A 27161-nucleotide genomic window follows, 5' to 3' on the forward strand; every position below is an offset into this window, starting at 1 on the left:
TGGACGAGGGCTCACTGCCTTGCACGAGGGCTCACTGCCTTTAACCAGGTCTCACTGCCATTAACCAGGTCTCACTGCCTTGGACGAGGGCTCACTGCCTTTGACCAGGTCTCACTGCCTTTGACCAGGGCTCACTGCCATTAACCAGGTCTCACTGCCTTGGACGAGGGCTCTCTGCCTTGGACGAGGGCTCACTGCCTTGGACTAGGGCTCACTGCCTTGGACGAGGGCTCACTGCCTTGGACGAGGGCTCACTGCCTTGGACGAGGGCTCAGTGCCTTGGACGAGGGCTCACTGCCTTGGACGAGGGCTCACTGCCTTGGACGAGGGCTCACTGCCTTGGACGAGGGCTCACTGCCCTTGACCAGGGCTCACTGCCTTTGACCAGGGCTCATTTCCATAGAGAGGAAAATGAATGTACAGTAGGAACAACTAAAAAAGTTATTGTATGAGTTGCAACAAGGCACTTGTTAAGGATTTGTCAAATAATATACTATTAAAAAACATGAGCTGGCGCACACCCAGAAAAAAATTGTTTGTGTGGAGGTGCTGACTAAAGGCGAATAAACTATCAAAATAAAGAACGTCGCACACTCCATGTATAAACTCCGAGCAATTTAAAGGGTATTTACCAACGTTTCGGCATCACTGTGACTTCCTCTTGAAGTCGCAAGTTTACATACACCTTAGCCAAATACATTTAAACTCCGTTTTTTCACAATTCCTGTAATTTAATGTTAGTAAAAATTCCCTGTCGTAGGTCAGTTAAGATCACCACTTTATTTTAAGAATGTGAAATGTCAGAATAATAGTAGAGAGAATGATTTATTTCAGCTTTTATTTCTTTCATCACATTTCCAGTGGGTCAGAAGTTTACATACACTAAATTAGTATTTGGTAGCATTGCCTTTAAATTGTTAAACTTGGGTCAAACGTTTCGGGTAGCCTTCCACACGCTTCCCACAAGAAGTTGGGTGAATTTTGGCTCATTCCTCCTGACAGAGCTGGTGTAACTGAGTCAGGTTTGTAGGCCTCCTTGCTCGCACACGCTTTTTCAGTTCTGCCCACAAATTTTCTATAGGATTGAGGTCAGGGCTTTGTGATGGCCACTCCAATATCTTGACTTTGTTGTCCTTAGGCCATTTTGCCACAACTTTGGAAGTATGCTTGGGGTCATTTTCCATTTGGAAGACTAATTTGCAACCAAGCATTAACTTCCTGACTGATGTCTTGAGATGTTGCTTCAATATATCCACATAATTTTCCTGCCTCATGATGCCATCTATTTTGTGAAGTGCACTAGTCCCCCCTGCAGAAAAGCATCCCCCCAACAATACTTCTACTGCTACATCTTTGGTACCTGTAGTTAAATAATTATACATATATTCCTAATTTCCTATTTCTTCAAGTGCTGGATATTCACCCACAGAATGAATCCACCATTCATTCTGATCTTAACCCGAACCCTCCGATGTCCACAGATTAACCCATCTGTCCCAGTATAATGCTATTTCCTTTTGCAATACATACACTAGAAATACTGTTTTACCCAAGTAGAAGAATAATGACTGACTTTGATAAATACTGAAAGTACAAGTACTTGGAAAAGCTACTCAATTACAATAATGTGAGTAGTTTTAATTAGTTACTTTACACGTATGTCCATTTATTACAACTTGACATTAGAAATAAAATTGTCTTTAAAAAGTATGGTCATTTCTTATCAAGAAATGGGGAAATATCCCTGGACTGCGCATATTAGAAAAGTGTAACTAAATCAAGTCCATTGTGATTGAGTTACAGAGCATTCGGAAAGTATTCAGACCCCTTCACCTTTCCACAATTTTTTACATTACAGCATTATTCTAAAATTGATTCACACATTTATTTGCCTCATCAATATACACAAAATACCCCATAATGACAAAGAAAAAATGTTTTTAGAAATGTTTGTAAATGTATTAAAAATCCCAGAATTGAGCTCAGGTGCATCCTGTTTCCATTGATCATCCTTGAGTCCACCTATGGTAAATTGAATTGATTGGACATGATTTGGAAAGTCACACACCTGTCAATATAAGGTCCCACAGTTGACAGTGCATGTCAGAGCAAAAACCAAGCCATGAGGTCGAAGGAATTGTCTGTAGAGCTCCGAGACAGGATTGTGTAGAGGCACAGATCTGGGGGAGGGTACCAACACTTTTCTGCAGCATTGAAGGTCCCCAAGAACACAATGGCTTCCATCATGTTTAAATGGAAGAAGTTTGGAACCACCAAGATTTTTCCTAGAGCTGGCCACCCGCCAAACTGAGCAATTGGGGGAGAAGGGCCTTGGTCAGGGAGGTTTCCAAGAACTTGATGGTCACTCTGACAGAGCTCTCTTTGGAGATGGGAGAACCTCCTAGAAGGACAACCATCTCTGCAGCACTCCATTAATCAGGCCTTTATGGTAGAGTGGCCAGACGGAAGCCACTCCTTAGTAAAAGGCACATGACAGCCTGCTTGGAATTTGTCAAAAGGCACCTAAAGGACTCTGACTATGAACAAACAAGATTCTCTGGTCTGATGAAACCAAGATTTTCCTGAATGCTATCCGTCACGTCTAGAGGAAACCTGGCACCATCCCTATGGTGATGCATGATGGTGGGAGCATCATGTTGGGATGTTTTTCAGTGGCAGGGACTGGGAGACTAGTCAGGATCGAGGAAAAGATTAACGGAGCAAAGTACAGAGAGATCCTTGATACAAACCTGTCCCAGAGTGCTCAGGACCTCAGACTGGGGAAAGGTTCACCTTCCAACATGACAACGACCCTAAGTACACAGCCAAGACAACGCAGGAGTGGCTTCAGGACAAGCCTCTGAATCCTTGAGTGGCCCAGCCAGAGCCCGGACTTGAACCCGATAGAACATCTCTGGAGAGACTTGAAAATAGCTGTGCAGCGACGCTCCCCATCCAACATGACAGAGCTTGCGAGGATCTGCAGAGAAGAATGGGAGAAACTCCCCAAATATAGGTGTGTCAAGCTTGTAGCGTCATACCCAAGGAAACTCGAGGCTGTAATCGCTGCTAAAAGTGCTTCAACAAAGTACTGAGTAAAGGGTCTGAATACTTATGTAAATGCGATATTTCAGTTTTTATTCTTTATAAATGTGCAAAAAAAGGTGTACAATCCTGTTTTTGCTTTGTCATTATGGGCTATTGTGTGTAGATTGATGAGTGGCGGGAAAAACATTTTTTAAATCCATTTTAGAATAAGGCTGTGATGTAACAGAATGTGGAAAAAGTCAAGGGGTCGGAATAGTTTCCGAATGCACTGTATATAATCTATATATATTTTTAAATCAAATGTAGCCTAATAAAGTTATTTCAAATAGTACATATTATACATTATTATCTTGCCATTGAAGGTGAAATGTTGGAATTAAATATAGTCCTAGTTCTTCTATAATCTTATACTGTAATAATTATTTTTTCATTCATCAGCCTTACGGTTTCCATTACTTCTGATAGGTCGATATTTAATTGGGGGCAGGAGTAGAAGTAGGAGTACAAGTAGAACTTGTTCTCAACTTGCCTACCTGGTTAAATAACGGTGAAATAATTAAAAAAGAGTACCTAGACAAGCTGTCTGGTGTCATAATTACTTGACATGGTAAGAATGAGAGATCAGCTGATCTGCTGGTAAGTTCTTGTGGGTTTTTGGTTACAAAGAAGTTTGTTTTAACACACAGGTACATGTTATATCCAGAAGGGATGTGTGTGTAAAATCACCGGGGAAGCCAATCCAAGCCATATTTATACCTATGTGTTGTGATAATTGCGTTGTTTGCGCCATAACCTGTTAGTTCATATGCCTTGCGACTTGATGTATAGGCCTGAGACCGAGACAATAAGAAGACACAGTGACAGAATAAATTCAACCACACCTTTGTTTCATCACAAAACTGGAGAGCAACCTCTGTCCGGTGAAGTCCACAAAACATATTTCATGTAACAAACAGTTACATAACCTATAGCACGGTCAAACAAGGTAATGTTTCGGACATTTTCGGATTACAAAACAACTATTGATTTAGAACCACGGAGTGTTACCGCAAGTCACAAAGAAAACAGGAGCTGCTTCCACTATTCCAGCAACACTTCAGCTTCAACATAACCTAATCACCTATCCTTAGTCTAATACAGTGACAACTAAAAGATACCAAAAACTATTTAGTCCAATCAAGCTAAATATGATGTGGCTTGTAGAGAAAAGCCAATGCCATCCTCCTCTTTCATGTTGCCTTTGCCTAAACGGTCTATGACTCTATCATATAGTACACACTTTCAATATATGTTTTTCTGGGATACCTGGCTAAAGAAAATGTCCTTTCATGGGCAATGATGCGTCAGGCCAGCTAGTTAACATTAGCATGCTACATCTAGCTACAGTACCAGTCAAAAGTTTGGACACACCTACTCATTCAAGGGATTTTCTTTCTTTTTTACTATTTTCTACATTGTAGACTAATAGTGAAGACATTTCAAACTATGAAATAACACATATGAAATCTTGTAGTTACCAAAATTGTTGATGACAGCTTTGCACAGTCTTGGCATTCTCTCAACCAGCTTCATGAGGAATGCATTTCAATTAACCGGTGTGCCTTGTTAATGAGTAGGTGTGTCCAAACTTTTGACTGGTACTGTATGTATATATAATGGTGTACATAGACTGTATGGTCTATGCAGTGGTGGAAAAAGTACTCAATTGTTATACTTGAGTAAAAGTAAAGATGCCTTAATAGAAAATTACCCAAGTAAAAGTGAAAGTCACCCAGTAAAATACTACTTGAGTAAATGTCTAAAAGTATTTGGTTTTAAATATACTTAAGTATTTAAAGTAAAAGTATAAATCATTGCACATTCCTTATATTGAGCACACTAGACAGCACAATTTTCTTATTTTTTTAAATTTATTTACAGATAAAGGTTCAGGGCAGGGTACCGGTGTTGGCCTTCTAGTGACAGTGTCTAAGGTGCAGGGCAGGGTACTGGGCGGAGGCCAGCTAGTGACAGTGTCTAAGGTGCAGGACAGGGTACTGGGCGGAGGCCAGCTAGTGACAGTGTCTAAGGTGCAGGGCAGAGTACTTGTCTCCGCCTGCTAGATGGTAACAGGGTGAACAGGCCGTGACTCGGGTGGCTGAGGTCCTTGATGATCTTCTTGGCCTTCCTGTGACATCGGGTGCTGTAGATGTCCTGGAGGGCAGGCATTGTTCATCTGCTAAACTGTAACGTCTGCTAGACTATAACGTGTGCTAAACTGTAACGTGTGCTAAACTGTAGCGCCTGCTAAACTGTAACGTCTGCTAGACTGTAGAGTCTGCTTAACTGTAGCGTCTGCTAAACTGTAGCGTCTGCTAGACTGTAGAGTCTGCTTAACTGTAACGCCTGCTAGACTGTAGAGTCTGCTTAACTGTAGCGTCTGCTAAACTGTAGCGTCTGCTTAACTGTGGAGTCTGCTAAACTGTAGCGTCTGCTTAACTGTGGAGTCTGCTAAACTGTAGCGTCTGCTAGACTGTGTACACGACCAATAAACACTGATTTGATATGTTTGAACAGCCATAATGATCCCATGCCGTGACCCCACTCTGTCCCGGGGGGGGGGGGGGGGGATATGCTTAAAACACATTTCTATTTCACCAAACAAGATACACACTTGTACATGTGTGAAGCAGGACAAATGTAAGCACTCCCTAATTGACCTTTTGATAATTAATATCCCTTAAAATTCATTTGACAATATTGTTGCAATTGATTTCATGCACAATTATCAAATCATGCGATAACTCGTTTTTTTCTGACGAATACCTTTATTGTGTGTCAACATTTGAACCATTTACCTTTTTTCTTGGGTTTTTAATTTGTTGAGTGCGCCTTCATATATGTTAGTGAGGGGTTCATACCTCTTCATACATGACTCTATACATTCATTTTGCATTTGAGATTTGATAAAACATGTCATTCAAGTCACATCTGTATTTGATTATGTGTCTCCCAAAATATATAATAATAAATAAATAACTCACCCTTTTTGTCATTTTATTGATACAGTTCTTTTTTTTCTAGACAGTATTTGAACCAATCTCTTTCTCATCTCCTTGGTCTTTAGACAGTAGACTGTAGGGTTGATCAGAGAAGGTAACAGCGTGGCTATAATCAGTAAAGCATTACGCTCCGTCAGATTCAGCCTCAGCCCTATCCTCGTCAACAACACAGAGACTAACTTGGGAGCGTAGTAACAGGACACCACAACGATGTGACAAATACAGGTATTAAACCCCTGCGCTCTGCTCTCGTTGTTAGGCAGTCTCAGGAGTGTGTAGATGATTTTAACGTATGACAGTAGAATTAAGGGAAACTGGCCCGCGAGGAGCCATAGAGCCAGAATTGTGGGAATCAGGAAGTAAGGTTCAGGGTTGACACAAGCAGCCCTGATTAAAGCGGGGTAATCACAAAATACGTACCTAATGATTGGCTGGCAGTATGGAAGGCTGTCAAAGTCTGCCCAAGCAAGCGCAATTCCTAAGCACACTATACCTATGAACCAGGAAGCTATGATTAACACAAATATTCGTGCGTTAGTCAGGATGCTGTGGTACCTAAGAGGGGTGCTGATAGCGATGGTTCGGTCCAAAGCCATCAGGGACAGGGCCAGACACCCTGTGATGTCACCCAGGTGGTAGATGTACATGCGTGATATGCAGGAGTAGTAGGAGATGGTTTTGACCTCGGCCAGCAGGACAGAGATCATGGTGGTGCTGGTGCTGGTGGTGAACATGATGTCCACCACGGCCAGGTTACAGATGAGGAGGTACATGGGCGTGTGCAGCCGTCTGTCCGTCACGATGATGCAGATGTTGGTGCCGCTTCCCAGAAGCACAAGGAAATAGGTGATGAAGATGAGGAAGCCCAGGAGCTTCTGGTGAGAGAGGTGGTCGAAGCCTGTGATGGTAAACTCCTCCACATTCTTCCCCGTGAAATTCACTGAAGACATCCTACACAAGCATCAGCCTACACAGACATAAAGATGATATATGAACACAACAACTCTATAGTTAAACTAAGACACTAACAAATGGTGACACAAGTCGCACGATCAAATCCCTCCATTGAAGCTGGCTGAGTAGACAGAACTCTAAAACCCCTAGGCTGGATACTGTGACACTGTGACTCTGTCAGCACTTATACATTAGGTGACCAACCCACGTGGTGAAAAGGAGGGGGAGGTGTTTCCCAAATTATAGGTCAGGACCCACTGGGAGGAGACAGCCAATTGGTTTTGAATCATGGCCTAAGTTTTGGTCTTGGATATCATTATTTGGAAACCTATATAGTTTGACATAAGAATACTTTAACAAAACCATCACACTTTATAGTCAATGCCCAGATCCAAAAGTCATCAGCCAATAATACCACAGACTGCAACACTGCTGGCTTTCATCTCTCCTCTCTAATCAGGGAATGACTGTCTATAACCCATCAGTGAATTACCAATAAGAAAAAAGGCCAGCAGTACTGTGGACCTAGACACCTGGATCTGAATACCCCTCAGGATATAGCATGTCCTTTAGTGAGTGGTATGGTATCTCTGGGGAGTAAACACCTACAGACCATAAGTTTAATCATTAGACGCTATGCTATGCCACGCTATGCTGAATCAAATCAAATCAAATTTTATTTGTCACATACACATGGTTAGCAGATGTTAATGCGAGTGTAGCGAAATGCTTGTGCTTCTAGTTCCGACAACGCAGTAATAACCAACAAGTAATCTAACCTAACAACCACAGGTTTAGTCATTAGACGCTATGCTATGCTACGCTATGCTACGCTATGGAGCTATGTTTTCTCTGTGGTATAAACACCTAAAAACCACAGGTTTAATCATTAGATGCTATGCTATGCTACGCTACGCATTCTCTGGGGCTCAACACCTACAGTCCCCAGGTCCAGAGGTCTAATCATTAGACTAATGGTTTCCCTGAATCCCCACCTCTCTTATTTAGGTTAATAAACATCATCAGGGAGCAGTATTACCACTTCCTCATTGAATTGATAGTCCCACTGATCCATCCAACTGGCTCCATGCGGACAAAGATACAGTAGATGATATGCAATGTATTCGCTATCTCTAGATATACCCAGGCAATTCACACAAGGAGGTACAACTTCGATGGTCCCACCTGCTTCACACTGCAAGAAAAAACTACAACTATCAGATTGTAATGTATCTCAAGGTAGTGGTAAAAGTGAAAACATATATTTGAAGTCAGAAAGTTTACATACACCTTAGCCAAATACATTTAAACTCAGTTTTTCACAATTACTGACATTTAATCCTATTACAAATTTGCTGTCGTAGGTCAGTTAGGATCATCACTTCATTTTAAGAGTTTGAAATGTCAGAATAATTGTAGAGAGAATGATTTCTTTCAGCTTTTATTTCTTTCATCACATTCCCAGTGGGTCAGAAGTTAACATACGCTCGATTAGTATTTGGTAGCATTGCCTTTACATTGTTTAACTTGTGTCAAACGTTTCGTGTAGCCTTCCACAAGCTTCCCACAATAAGTTCGGTGAATTTTGACCCATTTCTCTTGACAGAGCTGGTGTAACAGAGTCAGGTTAGTAGGCCTCCTTGCTCGCCGACGCTTTTTCAGTTCTGCCCACAAATGTTCCATTTGGAAGACCCATTTGCGACCAAGATTTAACTTCTTGACTGATGTCTTGAGATGTTGCTTCAATATATCCACAAAAATGTTCTGCTTCATGATGACATCTATTTTGTGACATGCCAGTCCCTCCTGCAGCAAAGCACCTCCACAACTTGATGCTGCCACCCCCGTGCTTCACGGTTGGGATGGTGTTCTTCGGCTTGCAAGCCTCCCCCTTTTTCCTACAAACATAACGATGGTCATTATGGCCAAACAGTTGTATTTTTGTTTAATCAGACCAGAGGACATTTCTCCAAAAAGTACGATATTTGTTCCCATGTGCAGTTGCAAACCGTAGTCTGGCTTTTTTATGGAGGTTTTGGAGCAGTGGCCTTTTCCTTGCTAAGCGGCCTTTCAGGTTATGTCGATATAGGACTCGTTTTACTGTGGATATAGATACTTTTGTACCTGTTTCCTCCAGTATATTCACAAGGTAGTTTTACTGTGCTGTTGTTCTGGGATTGATTTGCAATTTTCGCACCAAAGTACGTTCATCTCTAGGAGACAGAGCGCGTCTCATTCCTGAGCGTTATGACGGCTGCGTGGTCCCATGGTGTTTATACTTGCGTACTATTGTTGGTACAGATGAACAAGGTACCTTCAGGCGTTTGGAAATTGCTCCCAAGGATGAACCAGACTTGTGGAGGTCTACAATTTTTTTCTGAGGTCTTGGCTAATTTTCCTTTGATTTTCCCATGATGTAAACAAAGAGGCACTGAGTTTGAAGGTAGGCCTTGAAACACATGCACAGGTGCACCTCCAATTGACTCAAATTATGTCAACTAGCCTATCAGAATCTTGTTTATTAGCCATGACATAATTTTCTGGAATTTTCCAAGCTGTTTAAAGGCACAGTCACCTTAGTGTATGTAAACTTCTGACCCACTGGAATTGTGATACAGTGAATTATAAGTGAAATTATCTGTCTGTAAACAATTGTTTTGAAAAATTACTTGTGTCATGCACAATTTGGCAAAACTATAGTTTGTTAACAAGAAATGTGTGGAGTGGTTGAAAACACCCATTTTAATGACGCCAACCTAAGTGTAGGTCATCTTTTGACTTCAACTGTACATTTGGGCCTAACATCGTAGCCTAAAGACATTGCCCCCCACTTCATCTGAAGCATGATGTAGCTAACAACAGTTCCACCGTCACCTGCATGGCTACCTGTAAACAGGTGAGGTGATGACTCAGCCTCCCAGGTCTACCAACACTCTAATTAGGTCTCTGATGAACACCTGTTTGTTGAGCCTGCGTCTGAGGAGAGTGACAGGGACAGTAGACCTGGTGGGAATACTGCTCTGCCATCATACAGCTTGTTACTGTACACTCATTAGGAGAGAGAGAGAGAGGGACAGAGAGAGAGAGAGACTCGTGTAAGCAACAGGCCAAAGCCATGGGTTTAGGCAAGCTGATTAAATATTACTGCTAAATGTAAATTTGCTGAATCTTGACAAAATACTGTTTATTAATCTCTCTACATTGTCCCTAAAAGACCCAACAGTTAGTGTGTTGGTAATATGTTCAACACTGTGACATCAACCTTCTGACAGGATCTGATGTCACTCTGTACAGAGTGAACAAGTAGGCAGTCATCAGAGAGCCAATTATAATGTTGATACACCTGAGAAGAGTGTTTACAGGTAGACAGCTTAGGCTGGGGAGAGTTAGGACGTTTTAGGGTCAAAGGGCTCAAGAACAAGGTCAATGCAAGTCGGCACTTTTGTTACTACCTTGCATGCTGTCTACTGCAAAGCACTTGAAAATAAACTACTGAAAATGTAGGACTAGACAAGGCTGTCCCTTCTCCCCTCTTTTATTCACTATTGTGAAAAGCCACTGGTCATCTCAGTCCAGGCCAATGAGAACATGAGGGGAGTGTAAAGCCACTTATCATCTCAGTCCAGGCCAATGAGAACATAAGGGGAGTGAAACAGAAGGACATCCAGGTCAATGAGAACATAAGGGGACTGAAACGGAAGGACATCCAGGTCAATGAGAACATAAGGGGACTGAAACGGAAGGACATCCAGGCCAATGAGAACATAACAGGAGCTGTGCCAGAAGGCTGAGGCAGTGGTCAAACAACAGTCCCACTTCAGAGTAATGAAGGACACTGGAATTAGGTTGTTCACATTGGATCTGGTCAATAGTCAAAATACTGTCCTGGAATTCACCTAACCACCATTGATAATGTAATCAGTGCTGTGTCTATATGTGTATAGTGTATGTTACCGTGCCAATGGACTACTCCTGGCCCGACTGAGTGATGTCAACCAGTAAGTGCCATGCTGGCACGTGTCCAGTGGCGGATTTAGGCATAGACGACATGGGCAGTCGCCCAGGGCGGCATCTTGCCGGGGGCGGCATGGGGTTCCTGCACAATATATATATATGAAAATAATATTCCGAATGGTGACATTTGTGCAATCGGTTTTCTATCGCTCATTTGAACGTCACATCAATGATATCATGTCACCGTGTGGGACTGTGGGTCAAATAAACTTGTCGCAGTGGGCGTCTTGATTCTAGTTTGTGAGCTAAGCAGGCTAGTGCCTGGGAAGGTCTCCCACTCAGAAGTATGAGATGGGGAGGGGGCGGGGGTATGTTGACCTCAGGTCTCCATACTGGAAGCCCGAAGTAGTGGGAGCGGGGGAATCTATCAAATAGCGCACCTCTAACTTTGTACAGTACTAATGCAATTAGTAATGCAATTAGTTGTGCAATTTAGTTTGTGTGTTTCATGTTGGAAGTGCAATAGTGTAATAATCAGGTTCTCTTCTTAATAAGTGTGTTATCTATTTATGTATTTGTGTGATATAGGATTTGTGCAAACTAGTTTTATTTGTGTGTTTTATGTTAGCAATAGGGTAATAGTGTAATAATTTGATTATCTTAATTATTTGTATTTATATACTACAATTTGTTTCTATTTGTCTATTAAATGTTATGATTATTTATTTGTGTTGTTCCAGATGTCAACAGATGGAGAACTGAAGAGATGCTTTTGAAATGGAGTCCTCAAGAGAGGGAGGAGTCTGTGTATTCTTCAAACATGTCAGGGAACTCCTGTCTTATACGGGGCACAATACAGGAAGGGATAATATTTGTACATTGTTATATTATCAGAACACAACTTCTACAGTATTATGTGAAGGATGGTTTATTCTACATGAAACTGTTACACCTGAAAATTATCAAATCAACTTGTATTTGTCACATGGGTCGAATACAACAGACCTTACAGTGAAATGCTTACTTACAAGCCCTTTTAACCAACAATGCAGTTTAAGAAAATACAACAAAAAAAGTAAGAGAAAAGAAACAAAATTATAAAGAGCAAAAGTAAATAAAAAAAGATAGGCGATATACAGGGGGCACTGGTACAGAATCAATGTGCGAGGGCACCGGTGTCGAGGTAATTGAGGTAATATGTACATGTAGGTAGAGTTATTAAAGTGACTATGCAAAGATAATAACAGAGAGTAGCAGCAGCGTAGAAGAGGGGTAGGGGGCGGGAAATACAAACAGTCTGGATAGCCATTTCAAATCAAATCAAAGTTTATTTGTCACGTGCGCCGAATTACAGTGAAATGCTTACTTACAAGCTCAAACCAATAGGGAAAAAAAGGTGTTAGGTGAACAATATGAACAAAATTATTAGCTGTTCAGTCGTCTTATGGCTTGGGGATAGAAGCTGTTTAGAAGCCTCTTGGACCTAGACTTGGCGCTCTGGTACCGCTTACCGTGCGTTAGCAGAGAGAACAGTCTATGACTAGGGTGTCTGGAGTCATTGACAATTTTTAGGGCCTTCCTCTGACACCGCCTGGTATAGAGGTCCTGGATGGCAGGAAGTTTGGCCCCGGTGATGTACTGGGCTGTACGCACTACCCTCTGTAGTGCCTTGCGGTCGGATGCCGAGCAGTTGCCATACCAGGCAGTGATGCATCCTATCAGGGTGCTCTCAATGGTGCAGATGTAAAACCTTTTGTGGATCTGAGGACCCATGCCAAATCTTTTCAATCTCCTGAGGGGGAATAGGTTTTGTCGTGCCCTCTTCACAACTGTCTTGGTGTGCTTGGACTATGTTAGTTTGTTGGTGATGTGGACGCCAAGGAACTTGAAGCTCTCAACCTGCTCCACTACAGCCTCGTCGATGAGTTTGGTGGCGTGCTCGGTCCTCTTTTTCAGGAAGTCCACAATCATCTCCTTTGTCTTGATCACGTTGAGGGAAAGGTTGTTATCCTGGCACCACACGGCCAGGTCTCTGACCTCCTCCCTATAGGCTGTCTTATCGTTGTCGGTGATCAGACCTACCACTGTTGTGTCATCAGCAAACTTAATGATGGTGTTGGGGTCGTGCCTGGCCTTGCAGTCATGAGTGAACAGGGAGTACAGGAGAGTGCTGAGCACCACTCCTGAGGGTACCCCGTGTTGAGGATCAGCGTGGCGGATATGTTGTTACCTACCCTTACCACCTAGGGGCAGCCTGTCAGGAAGTCCAGGATCCAGTCACAGAGGGAGGTGTTTAATCCCATTTGATTGTGAAAAGACTGGTGAGTAGGCAAGTAAAAGTATCAAATAAAAATAAACATATCCTAACTCCTTAAAACTTGTTAGAGCTAGGGTCCTTTTTTCTCAATTTCCGCTTGACTGACGTGCCCAAAGTAAACTGCCTGTTGCTCAGGCCCTGAGGCCAGGATATGCATATAATTGCTACCATTGGAAAAAAAAAACTTTGAAGTTTGTAGAAATGTTAATGTAGGAGACTATAACACAATAGATATGGTAAGAGAATAAAAAAAAATTGAGAGCCCATGCTCTTCCAATGGAACATATGGGCAAATAATTAAATCTAGCTCCCAGTATGCAATTCCTATGGCTTCCACTGGGTTCCAGTAGTCTTTGTTAAAGGTTTCAGGCTTGTTTCTTCCAAAACGAGTAAGAAATATGAGTTTTACTACAGGGACACAGACTTGGAAATTTGTGTATGCGCGTGCGACGAAGAGGACACGCAACTGCTAATATCATTTTCCTATTGAACATACTTCTTTCCGTATGAAATATTATTGTGTAATTACATTTTAGGGTATCTGAGGATTAAGTAGAAACATATTTTGACTTGAAAGTTTATGGGTAGATTTTTGTATTCCTATCTTGGCATGTTAAATGAGTGGATTATTCAAATCGATGGCGCCAACTAAACTGACTTTTTGGGATATAAAGAAGGATTTTATCTAACAAAACGACACTACATGTTATAGCTGGGACCCTTTGCATGACAAATCAGAGGAAGATTTTCAAAAAGTAAGTGAATTTTGAATTGCTATTTGTGAATTTATGAAACCTGTGCCGATGGAAAAATATTTTGATGTGGGGCGCCGTCCTCAAACAAACGCATGGCTGTAAAGCCTACTGTAAATCAGACAGTGCAGTTAGATTAACAAGAATTTAAGCTTTCAACCGATATAAGACACTTGTATGTACATAAATGTTTAATATCCATCATTTTTATGATTATTTATTTGAATTGCGCCCTCCAGCTTCACCAGATGTCGTCCCGCCTAGCCCAAAGAGGATGATTAATTTCTGCAGCCGCTCACTTCTCTCAGCAATGCCATCTGTAACCAGGTCACTCTCCAGGGCTATTAAAACATCTCGCTCAGTAGCCATGAGCATAAAAGCCTCCAGGTGCTGTTGAGAGAGTGCTTCTGAGCCTACTCTTGATGAATTTCAGAGTAGCTACCTGGGTAACTGACAGGGTAAGTAGGAACTTGTAAGCAAGGCCCAGGATGTGGTATGCGTCAGTCAATAGCTTGTACTGACTAAGAATATGGTAGCAACACACTGGACAGTCCTCGCAAGATGAACAGCTCTTGTTCACCATCTCCACTTCATCTTAATTTCCTTAATTTCCTTAGTTCTGATATCCCTGTATTCTTCAAATCCTGATTGTTTTAACCTAGTCCACTGTTCTACCAGACTCATGAGCTCACTCTGTAAATTCGCCACTGTTTCTCTGTCAAATTTGATCAAACATTTGCTTAGTTCTTGAAGGGCTGTCTGGAAGGCCACTGGCACTGGATGTTAGTTGACTAAAGTTTTTAGGGTCCAGAAAAGCCATGTAGGCATATACATTGCCATTACTCAGAAATTGCCATTGGATGCTATCTATACCTGTATCCAGAATTTGATTATGGACACCAATCCTGTATGCACTCTCTGCACCAGTAAATGTCTCATATTGTGCATTCTCTCCAGGCATGATTTTCTTCTTTCAAGCTTTGTTTCCTCATCCTGTTCCTGTAACTTCCTATTGGCCCACTGAACAATTGTGTCTACAGCTGCATTGACTTTTTCAAATCTCTTTCCATTCCTTTCAGCTGCTCCTCTGTAGACACAACCATACGATGCGCAGACAGAATGTCCATTCCACTTGTTTGAAGATATTTTGTGACTGCTGAGGTGACCTGAAATATTCTGAGGAATATCTGAGCTGTAAGTATTGTTTCATACTTCAGCAACCCCTCAATGTATCCTTGTGCCTTGACCCATACAGTAGTGTTGATGTTTTTCTGATCTTGTCTGGTTGAAAGAGTGAGAAGGACATCAACATACAGACCCTCATCTGGATTTCTAAAAGCTCCAAAGACCTTCTTTAAGGCAATGTCTTTAGCCCACCAGCGTGTCTCTCCACTTGGAGCAAGACGTCTGTGTCTTGGGTCCTTGCTCGCCTTCTGCGGTACGATTCACGGAAGAACACAGCTATGTTGTGTCAGCCAACACAAGGATCAAAATGTGTGCATAGCACCATACATGCAATTGATGGATTTTGGGGGGGTTTGTATCATTTGATTTAAACAACATGCCTACCACTTTGAAGAAACAAACAAGAAATAAGACAAAAAAACAGAAAACTTGAGCGTGGATAACTATTCACCCCCCAAAGTCAACTTTGTTGAGCCACCTTTTGCAGCAATTACAGCTGCAAGTCTCTTGGGGTATGTTGCTATAAGCTTGGCACATCTAGCCACTGGGTGTACAGCAATCTTTAAGTCAATCCGCTGTCGTGTCTACGGCATCATTAAATTGAAGCCTTATTTTATCAAATCAATTCTCTGTAATTATTATTACGTGATTAAACTAATCATGTAAATGTAATTAACTAGGAAGTCGGGGCACCAAGGAAAATCTTTAGATTACAAAGTTATCATTTTCCTAATATAACTCTTCAGATATTTTAATATCTGATCAATTAGTCTTCTAATTAATGAATTATTCTTTACCCCACGTTAGTCTCATTCCAAACAACTTAAATTGTTGGTTATCTGCACAAACCTTGCCTTTACTATGAATCATACATACACCAATTGTCTTAATAATTTATTTACTAACGAACTATATAATCACAGAAATGCACAAACAAACAAACAGTAGATATGGTTAAAAGAAAATTATAGGGGAGGTTCCCTAGTGGGCTTAGCCGATATGACGGCTTGGTGGACAAAGGGAAGTAGGTGTGGACTGAGAAGGGTGCGAAAGACAAAAGAGTCACTACACAGTTGATAATTATATTAATTGAAATGCTAATCCTTTGCACATGAACGCTCATTCATTCGGGAATAATTGCAATCAATATATATTTACGATCAGTGTGTCGTGGTGATCTCTGTTGGAATCGTCCGTCTTTCTATTGGAAAGTTCATCCGCGCATCTCTCTCTCTGCTTTCCTTAAGTCTTTCGTGGTTAGAATGGATACTTCAGAGTACCATTCAGAAATCTTCTTATAAAATAGATGTTTCAGCAGTTGTCGGCCTTCGCAATCCAGGTTGACATAATTTCTAGCTGTAGACTAGTAATTAGTATCTAGGATTATTCTGTCAGGATTGATAGTGTCAGAGTTGAACCATTTCCACCCGTGTAGCCAATGCTCCACGTGATATGGTTAGGAATTCAACAACCATTACAACCTTAGCTTATACTGAGGTTTTTGTGGTCTAAACTCAAACCTTCGCCACCTCGGTGATCAAGGTACGCATGGTTTCAAGAGGATTTCTTCAGGTGAGGGTTGTATTCATAACAGTAGAAAAGGGCTGTCCCATGAGCCAGATCATGTCGGTGCTCATGGAGGCGGACCAATGATTTAGTTAAACTTTAAAGGGAACATAACACCATTACATAATTTCACAAATAGTTTCATCTTTACTCATTCATTTTATACAATAATTAGACGCAAACCTCATAACGGAGGCTCCTGTATAAACAGAGTTATGGTAATGTGGCTGCATTGTCTTTCATGAGGTCACAAACATGAAACAAAATGGTCCGGGTCGTAGCTGGCTTCTCCACCAACCATTTACACATTCTGCAAAACATGGATATTGTTCAGTTCTCAAGTTCTGTGATATAGAAGACGTTCCTTTGTTCTCTCTATGTGTATCTTTCTGCATGACCAGGAGGAGAGAGTCTCCTTTAGGAATTTACGACCTGAGATAACAGAACCTGGGTTTTGGAGGGAGAGAGGGAGAAGCCACTTGCTATACCCAAAGAGGGCCACGTCATGACACCACAGATTCTCAATTGGATTGAGGTCTGGGCTTTGACTAGGCCATTCCAAGACATTTAAATGTTTCCCTTAAACCACTTGAGTGTTGCTTTAGCAGTATGCTTAAGGTCATTGTCCTGCTGGAAGGTGAACCTCTGTCCCAGTCTCAAATCTCTGGAAGACTGAAACCGGTTTCCCTCAAGAATTTCCCTGCATTTAGCGCCATCCATCATTCCTTAAGTTCTGACCAGTTTCCCAGTCCCTGCCGATGAAAAACATGGTGTTCTCGGAGTGATAAGAGCTGTTGGGTTTGCGCCAGACATAGCATTTTCCTTGATGGCCAAAAAGCTACATTTTGGTCTCATCTGACCAGAGTACCTCCTTCCATATGTTTGGGGAGTGTCCCACATGCCGCTTGGCGAGCACCAAACGCGTTTGCTTATTTTTTTCTTCAAGAAATTGCTTTTTTCTGGCCACTCTTCCGTAAAGCCCAGCTCTGTGGAGTGTACAACTTAAAGTGGTCCTATGGACAGATTGTCCAATCTATGCTGTGGAGCTTTGCAGCTCCTTCAGGCTTATCTTTGGTCTCTTTGTTGCCCCTCTGATTAATGCCCTCCTTGTCTGGTCTGTGAGTTTTGGTGGGCGGCCCTCTCTTGGGAGGTTTGTTTTGGTGCCATATTCTTTAAATGTTTTAATAATGGATTTGATGGTTCTCTGTGGGATGTTCAAAGTTTCTGATATTTTTTTTATAACCCAACCCTGATCTGTACTTCACCACAACTTTGTCCCTGACCTGTTTGGAGAGCTCCTTGGTCTTCATGGTGCCGCTTGCTTGGTGGTGCCCCTTGCTTAGTGGTGTTGCAGACTCTGGGGCCTTTCAGAACAGGTGTATATATACTGAGATCATGTGACAGATCATGTGACACTTAGGTTGCACACAGGTGGACTTTAACTAATTATGTGACTTCTGAAGGTAATTGGTTGGGGCTTCATAGCAAAGGGGGGAATACATATGCACGCACCACTTTTCCGTTTATTTTAAGCAAAATTAAACATTATTTTCTTTCATTTCACTTCACCAATTTGGACTATTATGTGTATGTACATTACATGAAATCCAAATTAAAATCGATTTAAGTTACAGGTTGTAATGCAACAAAATAGGAAAAATGCCAAGGGGAATGAATACTTTTGCAAGGGACTGTATATCTGTATGTTTAAACTTTTGAGTCGTGTCATGTTTCCTTCATTAGAAAACTTTGAAAGCTTTCCAAAGCATAATGACTTTGGATCCCTCTCCCCTGTGTCCTCCATGTGTGTTTTTGCCACTCCCTGGGTGGATTGAGCCTCTTTAAAAACTGCTCCACTAAACTCTACCGCAGGGCTTGGGTTGTGTCCACAACTTAACAACCTATGGACTGTTTGCATTGTAGAGACTGCTTCGTTTGAAGAATCAAATACATTTGGATTTTTGTGCTGTTGTACTGTTTTCAAATGAACTAATTTGGATTTGACGCTATAGGAATATAGTGATTTAGTTTTAATAACTCATAAGGGTTGATGCTTGAAGATGTCTTTTAGTGAACTTTTAGTGAATTTCACGGGGAAGAATGTGGAGGAGTTTACCATCACAGGCTTCGACCACCTCTCTCACCAGAAGCTCCTGGGCTTCCTCATCTTCATCACCTATTTCCTTGTGCTTCTGGGAAGCGGCATCAACATCTGCATCATCGCGACGGACAGACGGCTGCACACGCCCATGTACCTCCTCATCTGTAACCTGGCTGTGGTGGACATCATGTTCACCACCAGCCCCAGCACCACCATGATCTCTGTCCTGCTGGCCGAGGTCAAAACCATCTCCTACTACTCCTGCATATCACGCATGTACATCTACCACCTGGGTGACATCACAGGGTGTCTGGCCCTGTCCCTGATGGCTTTGGACCGAACCATCGCTATCAGCACCCCTCTTAGGTACCACAGCATCCTGACTAACGCACGAATATTTGTGTTAATCATAGCTTCCTGGTTCATAGGTATAATGTGCTTAGGATTTGAGCTTGCTTGGGCAGACTTTGACAGCCTTCCATACTGCCAGCCAATCATTAGGTACGTATTTTGTGATTACCCAGCTTTAATCAGGGCTGCCTGTGTCAACCCTGAACCTTACTTCCTGTTTCCCGCCATTCTGTCTCTATGGCTCCTCGCGGGCCAGTTTCCCTTAATTCTACTGTCATACGTTAAAATCATCTACACACTCCTGAGACTGCCTAACAGTGAGAGCAGAGCGCAGGGGTTTAATACCTGTATTTGTCACATCATTGTGGTGTCCTGTTTCTTTGCCCCCAAGTTAGTCTCTGTGTTGTTGACGAGGATAGGGGTGAGGCTGAATCTGACGGAGCGTAATGCTTTACTGATTATAGCCACGCTGTTACCTTCTCTGATCAACCCTACAGTCTACTGTCTGAAAACCAAGGAGATGAGAAAGAGATTGGTTCAGATACTGTCTAGAAAAAAAATATCTGTATCAAGAAAATGTCAAAAAGGGTGAGTTATTTATTTATTATTATATATTTTGGGAGACACATAATCAAATACAGATGTGACTTGAATGACATGTTTTATCAAATCTCAAATGCAAAATGAATGTATAGAGTCAGGTATGAAGAGGTATGAACCCTTCACTAACATATATGAAAGCGCACTCAACAAATTAAAAACCCAAGAAAAAAGGTAAATGGTTCAAATGTTGACACACAATAAAGGTATTCGTCAGAAAAAAACGAGTTATCGCATGATTTGATAATTGTGCATGAAATCAATTGCAACAATATTGTCAAATTAATTTTAAGGGATATTAATTATCAAAAGGTCAATTAGGGAGTGCTTACATTTGTCCTGTTTCACACATGTACAAGTGTGTAACTTGTTCAGTGTTTGGTGAAATAGAAATGTGTTTTAAGCATATCCCCCCCCGGGACAGAGTGGGGTCACGGCATGGGATCATTATGGCTGTTCAAACATATCAAATCAGTGATTATTGGTCGTGTACACAGTTTAGCAGACGTTACAGTTTAGCAGACGTTACAGTCTAGCAGACGTTACAGTCTAGCAGACGTTACAGTTTAGCAGACGTTACAGTCTAGCAGACGTTACAGTGTAGCAGACGTTACAGTTTAGCACATGAACAATGCCTGCCCTCCAGGACATCTACAGTACCCGGTGTCACAGGAAGGCCAAGAAGATCATCAAGGACCTCAGCCACCTGAGTCACGGCCTGTTCACCATGTTACCATCTAGCAGGCGGAGACAATTACCCTACCCTGCAACATAGACACTGTCACTAGCTGGCCTCCGCCCAGTACCCTGCACCTTAGACACTATCACTAGAAGGCTAACACCGGTACCCTGCCCTGAACCTTTATCTGTAAATAAATAAAAAAACAAGAAAATTGTGCTGTCTAGTGTGCTCAATATAAGGAATGTGCAATGATTTATACTTTTACTTTAAAAACTTAAGTATATTTAAAACCAAATACTTTTAGACTTTTACTCAAGTAGTATTTTACTGGGTGACTTTCACTTTTACTTGGGTAATTTTCTATTAAGGCATCTTTACTTTTACTCAAGTATAACAATTGAGTACTTTTTCCACCACTGCATAGACCATACAGTCTATGTACACCATTATATATACATACAGTACCAGTCAAAAGTTTGGACACACCTACTCATTAACAAGGCACACCGGTTAATTGAAATGCATTCCTCATGAAGCTGGTGGAGAGAATGCCAAGACTGTGCAAAGCTGTCATCAACAATTTTGGTAACTACAATATTTCATATGTGTTATTTCATAGTTTGAAATGTCTTCACTATTAGTCTACAATGTAGAAAATAGTAAAAAAGAAAGAAAATCCCTTGAATGAGTATGTGTGTCCAAACTTTTGACTGGTACTGTAGCTAGATGTAGCATGGTAATGTTAACTAGCTGGCCTGACGCATCATTGACCATGAAATGACATTTTTTTTAGCCAGGTATCCCAGAAAAACATATATTGAAAGTGTGTACTATATGATAGAGTCATAGACCGTTTAGGCAAAGGCAACATGAAAGAGCATTGGCTTTTCCAAAAGCATTGGCTTTTCTCTACAAGCCACATCATATTTAGCTTAATGTTGATTGGACTAAATTGTTTTTGGTATCTTTTAGTTGTCACTGTATTAGACTAAGGATAGGTGATTAGGTTATGTTGAAGCTGAAGTGTTGCTGGAATAGTGGAAGCAGCTCCTGTTTTCTTTGTGACTTGCGGTAACTCTCCGTGGTTCTAAATCAATAGTTGTTTTGTAATCCGAAAATGTCCGAAACATTACCTTGTTTGACCGTGCTGTAGGTCATGTAACTGTTTGTTACATGCAATATGTTTTGTGGACTTCACCGGACCGAGGTTGCTCTCCGGTTTTGTGATGAAACAAAGGTGTGGTTGAATTTATTCTGTCACTGTGTCTTCTTATTGTCTCGGTCTCAGGCCTATACATCAAGTCGCAAGGCATATGAACTAACAGGTTATGGCGCAAACAACGCAATTATCACAACACATAGGTATAAATATGGCTTGGATTGGCTTCCCCGGTGATTTTACACACACATCCCTTCTGGATATAACATGTACCTGTGTGTTAAAACAAACTTGTTTGTAACCAAAAACCCACAAGAACTTACCAGCAGATCAGCTGATCTCTCATTCTTACCATGTCAAGTAATTATGACACCAGACAGCTTGTCTAGGTACTCTTTTTAAATTATTTCACCTTTATTTAACAAGGTAGGCAAGTTGAGAACAAGTTCTACTTGTACTCCTACTCCTGCCCCCAATTAAATATAGACCTATCAGAAGTAATGGAAACCGTTAGGCTGATGAATGAAAAAATAATTATTACAATATAAGATTATAGAAAAACTAGGACTATATTTCATTCCAACATTTCACCTTCAATGGCAAGATAATATAATATGTACTATTTGAAATAACTTTAGACTACATTTGATTTAAAAATATATATAGATTATATACATTTACATTATATTTAAGTCATTTAGCAGACGCTCTTATCCAGAGCGACTTACAAATTGGTGCATTCACCTTATGATATCCAGTGGAACAACCACTTTACAATAGTGCATCTAACTCTTTTAAGGGGGGGGGGGGGGGTTAGAAGGATTACTTTATCCTATCCTAGGTATTCCTTAAAGAGGTGGGGTTTCAGGTGTCTCCGGAAGGTGGTGATTGACTCCGCTGACCTGGCGTCGTGAGGGAGTTTGTTCCACCATTGGGGTGCCAGAGCAGCGAACAGTTTTGACTGGGCTGAGCGGGAACTGTACTTCCTCAGAGGTAGGGAGGCGAGCAGGCCAGAGGTGGATGAACGCAGTGCCCTTGTTTGGGTGTAGGGCCTGATCAGAGCCTGAAGGTACGGAGGTGCCGTTCCCCTCACAGCTCCGTAGGCAAGCACCATGGTCTTGTAGCGGATGCGAGCTTCAACTGGAAGCCAGTGGAGAGAGCGGAGGAGCGGGGTGACGTGAGAGAACTTGGGAAGGTTGAACACCAGACGGGCTGCGGTGTTCTGGATGAGTTGTAGGGGTTTAATGGCACAGGCAGGGAGCCCAGCCAACAGCGAGTTGCAGTAATCCAGACGGGAGATGACAAGTGCCTGGATTAGGACCTGCGCCGCTTCCTGTGTGAGGCAGGGTCGTAATCTGCGAATGTTGTAGAGCATGAACCTACAGGAACGGGTCACCGCCTTGATGTTAGTTGAGAACGACAGGGTGTTGTCCAGGATCACGCCAAGGTTCTTAGCACTCTGGGAGGAGGACACAATGGAGTTGTCAACCGTGATGGCGAGATCATGGAACGGGCAGTCCTTCCCCGGGAGGAAGAGCAGCTCCGTCTTGCCGAGGTTCAGCTTGAGGTGGTGATCCGTCATCCACACTGATATGTCTGCCAGACATGCAGAGATGCGATTCGCCACCTGGTTATCAGAAGGGGGAAAGGAGAAGATTAATTGTGTGTCGTCTGCATAGCAATGATAGGAGAGACCATGTGAGGATATGACAGAGCCAAGTGACTTGGTGTATAGCGAGAATAGGAGAGGGCCTAGAACAGAGCCCTGGGGGACACCAGTGGTGAGAGCACGTGGTGCGGAGACAGATTCTCGCCACGCCACCTGGTAGGAGCGACCTGTCAGGTAGGACGCAATCCAAGCGTGGGCCGCGCCGGAGATGCCCAACTCGGAGAGGGTGGAGAGGAGGATCTGATGGTTCACAGTATCAAAGGCAGCCGATAGGTCTAGAAGGATGAGAGCAGAGGAGAGAGAGTTAGCTTTAGCAGTGCGGAGCGCCTCCGTGACACAGAGAAGAGCAGTCTCAGTTGAATGACTATTCTTGAAACCTGACTGATTTCGATCAAGAAGGTCATTCTGAGAGAGATAGCAGGAGAGCTGGCCAAGGACGGCACGTTCAAGAGTTTGAGAGAAAAGAAAGAAGGGATACTGGTCTGTAGTTGTTGACATCGGAGGGATCGAGTGTAGGTTATTTCAGAAGGGGTGCAACTCTCGCTCTCTTGAAGACGGAAGGGACGTAGCCAGCGGTCAAGGATGAGTTGATGAGCGAGGTGAGGTAAGGGAGAAGGTCTCCGGAAATGGTCTGGAGAAGAGAAGAGGGGATAGGGTCAAGCGGGCAGGTTGTTGGGCGGCCGGCCGTCACAAGACGCGAGATTTCATCTGGAGAGAGAGGGGAGAAAGAGGTCAAAGCACAGGGTTGGGCAGTGTGAGCAGAACCAGCGGTGTCGTTTGACTTAGCAAACGAGGATCGGATGTCGTCGACCTTCTTTTCAAAATGGTTGACGAAGTCATCCGCAGAGAGGGAGGAGGGGGGAGGGGGAGGAGGATTCAGGAGGGAGGAGAAGGTGGCAAAGAGCTTCCTAGGGTTAGAGGCAGATGCTTGGAATTTAGAGTGGTAGAAAGTGGCTTTAGCAGCAGAGACAGAAGAGGAGAATGTAGAGAGGAGGGAGTGAAAGGATGCCAGGTCCGCAGGGAGGCGAGTTTTCCTCCATTTCCGCTCGGCTGCCCGGAGCCCGGTTCTGTGAGCTCGCAATGAGTCGTCGAGCCACGGAGCAGGAGGGGAGGACCGAGCCGGCCTGGAGGATAGGGGACATAGAGAGTCAAAGGATGCAGAAAGGGAGGAGAGGAGGGTTGAGGAGGCAGAATCAGGAGATAGGTTGGAGAAGGTTTGAGCAGAGGGAAGAGATGATAGGATGGAAGAGGAGAGAGTAGCGGGGGAGAGAGAGCGAAGGTTGGGACGGCGCGATACCATCCGAGTGGGGGCAGTGTGGGAAGTGTTGGATGAGAGCGAGAGGGAGAAGGATACAAGGTAGTGGTCGGAGACTTGGAGGGGAGTTGCAATGAGATTAGTGGAAGAACAGCATCTAGTAAAGATGAGGTCAAGCGTATTGCCTGCCTTGTGAGTAGGGGGGGAAGGTGAGAGGGTGAGGTCAAAAGAGGAGAGGAGTGGAAAGAAGGAGGCAGAGAGGAATGAGTCAAAGGTAGACGTGGGGAGGTTAAAGTCACCCAGAACTGTGAGAGGTGAGCCATCCTCAGGAAAGGAACTTATCAAGGCGTCAAGCTCATTGATGAACTCTCCAAGGGAACCTGGAGGGCGATAAATGATAAGGATGTTAAGCTTGAAAGGGCTGGTAACTGTGACAGCATGGAATTCAAAGGAGGCGATAGACAGATGGGTCAGGGGAGAAAGAGAGAATGTCCACTTGGGAGAGATGAGGATCCCAGTGCCACCACCCCGCTGACCAGAAGCTCTCGGGGTGTGCGAGAACACGTGGGCAGACAAGGAGAGAGCAGTAGGAGTTGCAGTGTTATCAGTGGTAATCCATGTTTCCGTCAGTGCCAAGAAGTCGAGGGAAGCATAGGCTGAGATGAACTCTGCCTTGTTGGCCGCAGATCGGCAGTTCCAGAGGCTGCCGGAGACCTGGAACTCCACGTGGGTCGTGCGCGCTGGGACCACCAGGTTAGAGTGGCAGCGGCCACGCGGTGTGAAGCGTGGCCGCTGTATATACAGTGCATTCGGAAACTATTCAGACCCCTTGACTTTTTCCACATTCTGTTACATCACAGCCTTATTCTAAATTGGATTAAATCGTTTTTTCCCCCCCACTCAATCAATCTACACACAATAGCCCATAATGACAAAGTAAAAACAGGATTGTACACCTTTTTTGCATATTTCTAAAGAATAAAAACTGAAATATAACATTTACATAAGTATTCAGACCCTTTACTCAGTACTTTGTTGAAGCACTTTTAGCAGCAATTACAGCCTAGAGTCTTCTTGGGTATGATGCTACAAGCTTGGCACACCTATATTTGGGGAGTTTCTCCCATTCTTCTCTGCAGATCCTCTCAAGCTCTGTAAGGTTGGATGGGGAGTGTTGTTGCACAGCTATTTTCAAGTTTCTCCAGAGATGTTCTATCGGGTTCAAGTCCGGACTCTGGCTGGGCCACTCAAGGACATTCAGAGGCTTGTCCTGAAGCCACTCCTGCGTTGTCTTGGCTGTGTACTTAGGGTCGTTGTCATGTTGGAAGGTGAACCTTTGCCCCAGTCTGAGGTCCTGAGCACTCTGGAGCAGGTTTTTATCAAGGACCTCTCTGTACTTTGCTCCGTTCATCTTTTCCTCGATCCTGACTATTCTCCCAGTCCCTGCCGCTGAACAACATCCCAACAACATGAGGGATACATTTACAAACATTTCTAAAAAACATTTTTTTCTTTGTCATTATGGGGTATTGTGTGTATATTGATGAGGGAAAAAAATGTGTGAATCAATTTTAGAGTAATGCTGTAATGTAACAAATTGTGGAAAGGGTAAGGGGTCTGCATACTTTCCGAATGCTCTGTAACTCAATCACAATGGACTCTATTTAGTTACACTTTTCAAAATATGCGCAGTCCAGGGATATTTCCCCATTTCTTGATCAGAAATTATCATACTTTTTAAAGACAACTTTATTTCTAATGTCAAGTTGTAATAAATGGACATACGTGTAAAGTAACTCATTAATACTACTCACATTACTGTAATTGAGTAGCTTGTCCAAGTACTTGTACTTTCAGTATTTATCAAAGTCAGTCATTATTTTTTCTACTTGAGTAAAACAGTATTTCTAGTGTATGTATTGCAAAAGGAAATAGCATTATACTGGGACAGATGGGTTAATCTGTGGACATCGGAGGGTTCGGGTTAAGATCAGAATGAATGGTGGATTCATTCTGTGGGTGAATATCCAGCACTTGAAGAAATAGGAAATGAGGAATATATGTATAATTATTTAACTACAGGTACCAAAGATGTAGCAGTAAAAGTATTGTTGGGGGGATGCTTTTCTGCAGGAGGGACTAGTGCACTTCACAAAATAGATGGCTTCATGAGGCAGGAAAATTATGTGGATATATTGAAGCAACATCTCAAGACATCAGTCAGGAAGTTAATGCTTGGTTGCAAATGAGTCTTCCAAATGGACAATGACCCCAAGCATACTTCCAAAGTTGTGGCAAAATGGCCTAAGGACAACAAAGTCAAGGTATTGGAGTGGCCATCACAAAGCCCTGACCTCAATCCTATAGAAAATATGTGGGCAGAACTGAAAAAGTGTGTGCGAGCAAGGAGGCCTACAAACCTGACTCAGTTACACCAGCTCTGTCAGGAGAAATGAGCCAAAATTCACAGAACTTATTGTGGCAAGCTTGTGGAAGGCTACCCGAAACGTTTGACCCAAGTTTAACA

At 42.7% G+C, this 27161-nt stretch overlaps 2 protein-coding genes across 2 annotated transcripts; one reads left to right on the forward strand and one right to left on the reverse strand.

The window, feature by feature from the left end:
- Positions 1 to 6079: 6079 nt before the first annotated feature.
- LOC139551901 (olfactory receptor 11H6-like) lies at positions 6080 to 7039 on the reverse strand. The gene has a single exon (XM_071363238.1). The coding sequence runs from the start codon at positions 7037 to 7039 to the stop codon at positions 6080 to 6082; it is 960 nt and encodes a 319-aa protein (XP_071219339.1).
- An 11838-nt stretch (positions 7040 to 18877) lies between these two features.
- LOC139551902 (olfactory receptor 10G4-like) lies at positions 18878 to 19861 on the forward strand. The gene has a single exon (XM_071363239.1). The coding sequence runs from the start codon at positions 18878 to 18880 to the stop codon at positions 19859 to 19861; it is 984 nt and encodes a 327-aa protein (XP_071219340.1).
- Positions 19862 to 27161: the final 7300 nt, after the last annotated feature.

Source organism: Salvelinus alpinus, chromosome 24 (genome assembly GCF_045679555.1).
Source record: "Salvelinus alpinus chromosome 24, SLU_Salpinus.1, whole genome shotgun sequence".
NCBI lineage: Eukaryota > Metazoa > Chordata > Actinopteri > Salmoniformes > Salmonidae > Salvelinus > Salvelinus alpinus.

Excerpts from the sequence above, each read along its gene's own strand:
- LOC139551901 (XM_071363238.1), bottom strand. The coding sequence starts at position 7,039 with ATGTCTTCAGTGAATTTCACGGGGAAGAATGTGGAGGAGTTTACCATC.
- LOC139551902 (XM_071363239.1), top strand. The coding sequence starts at position 18,878 with ATGTCTTTTAGTGAACTTTTAGTGAATTTCACGGGGAAGAATGTGGAG.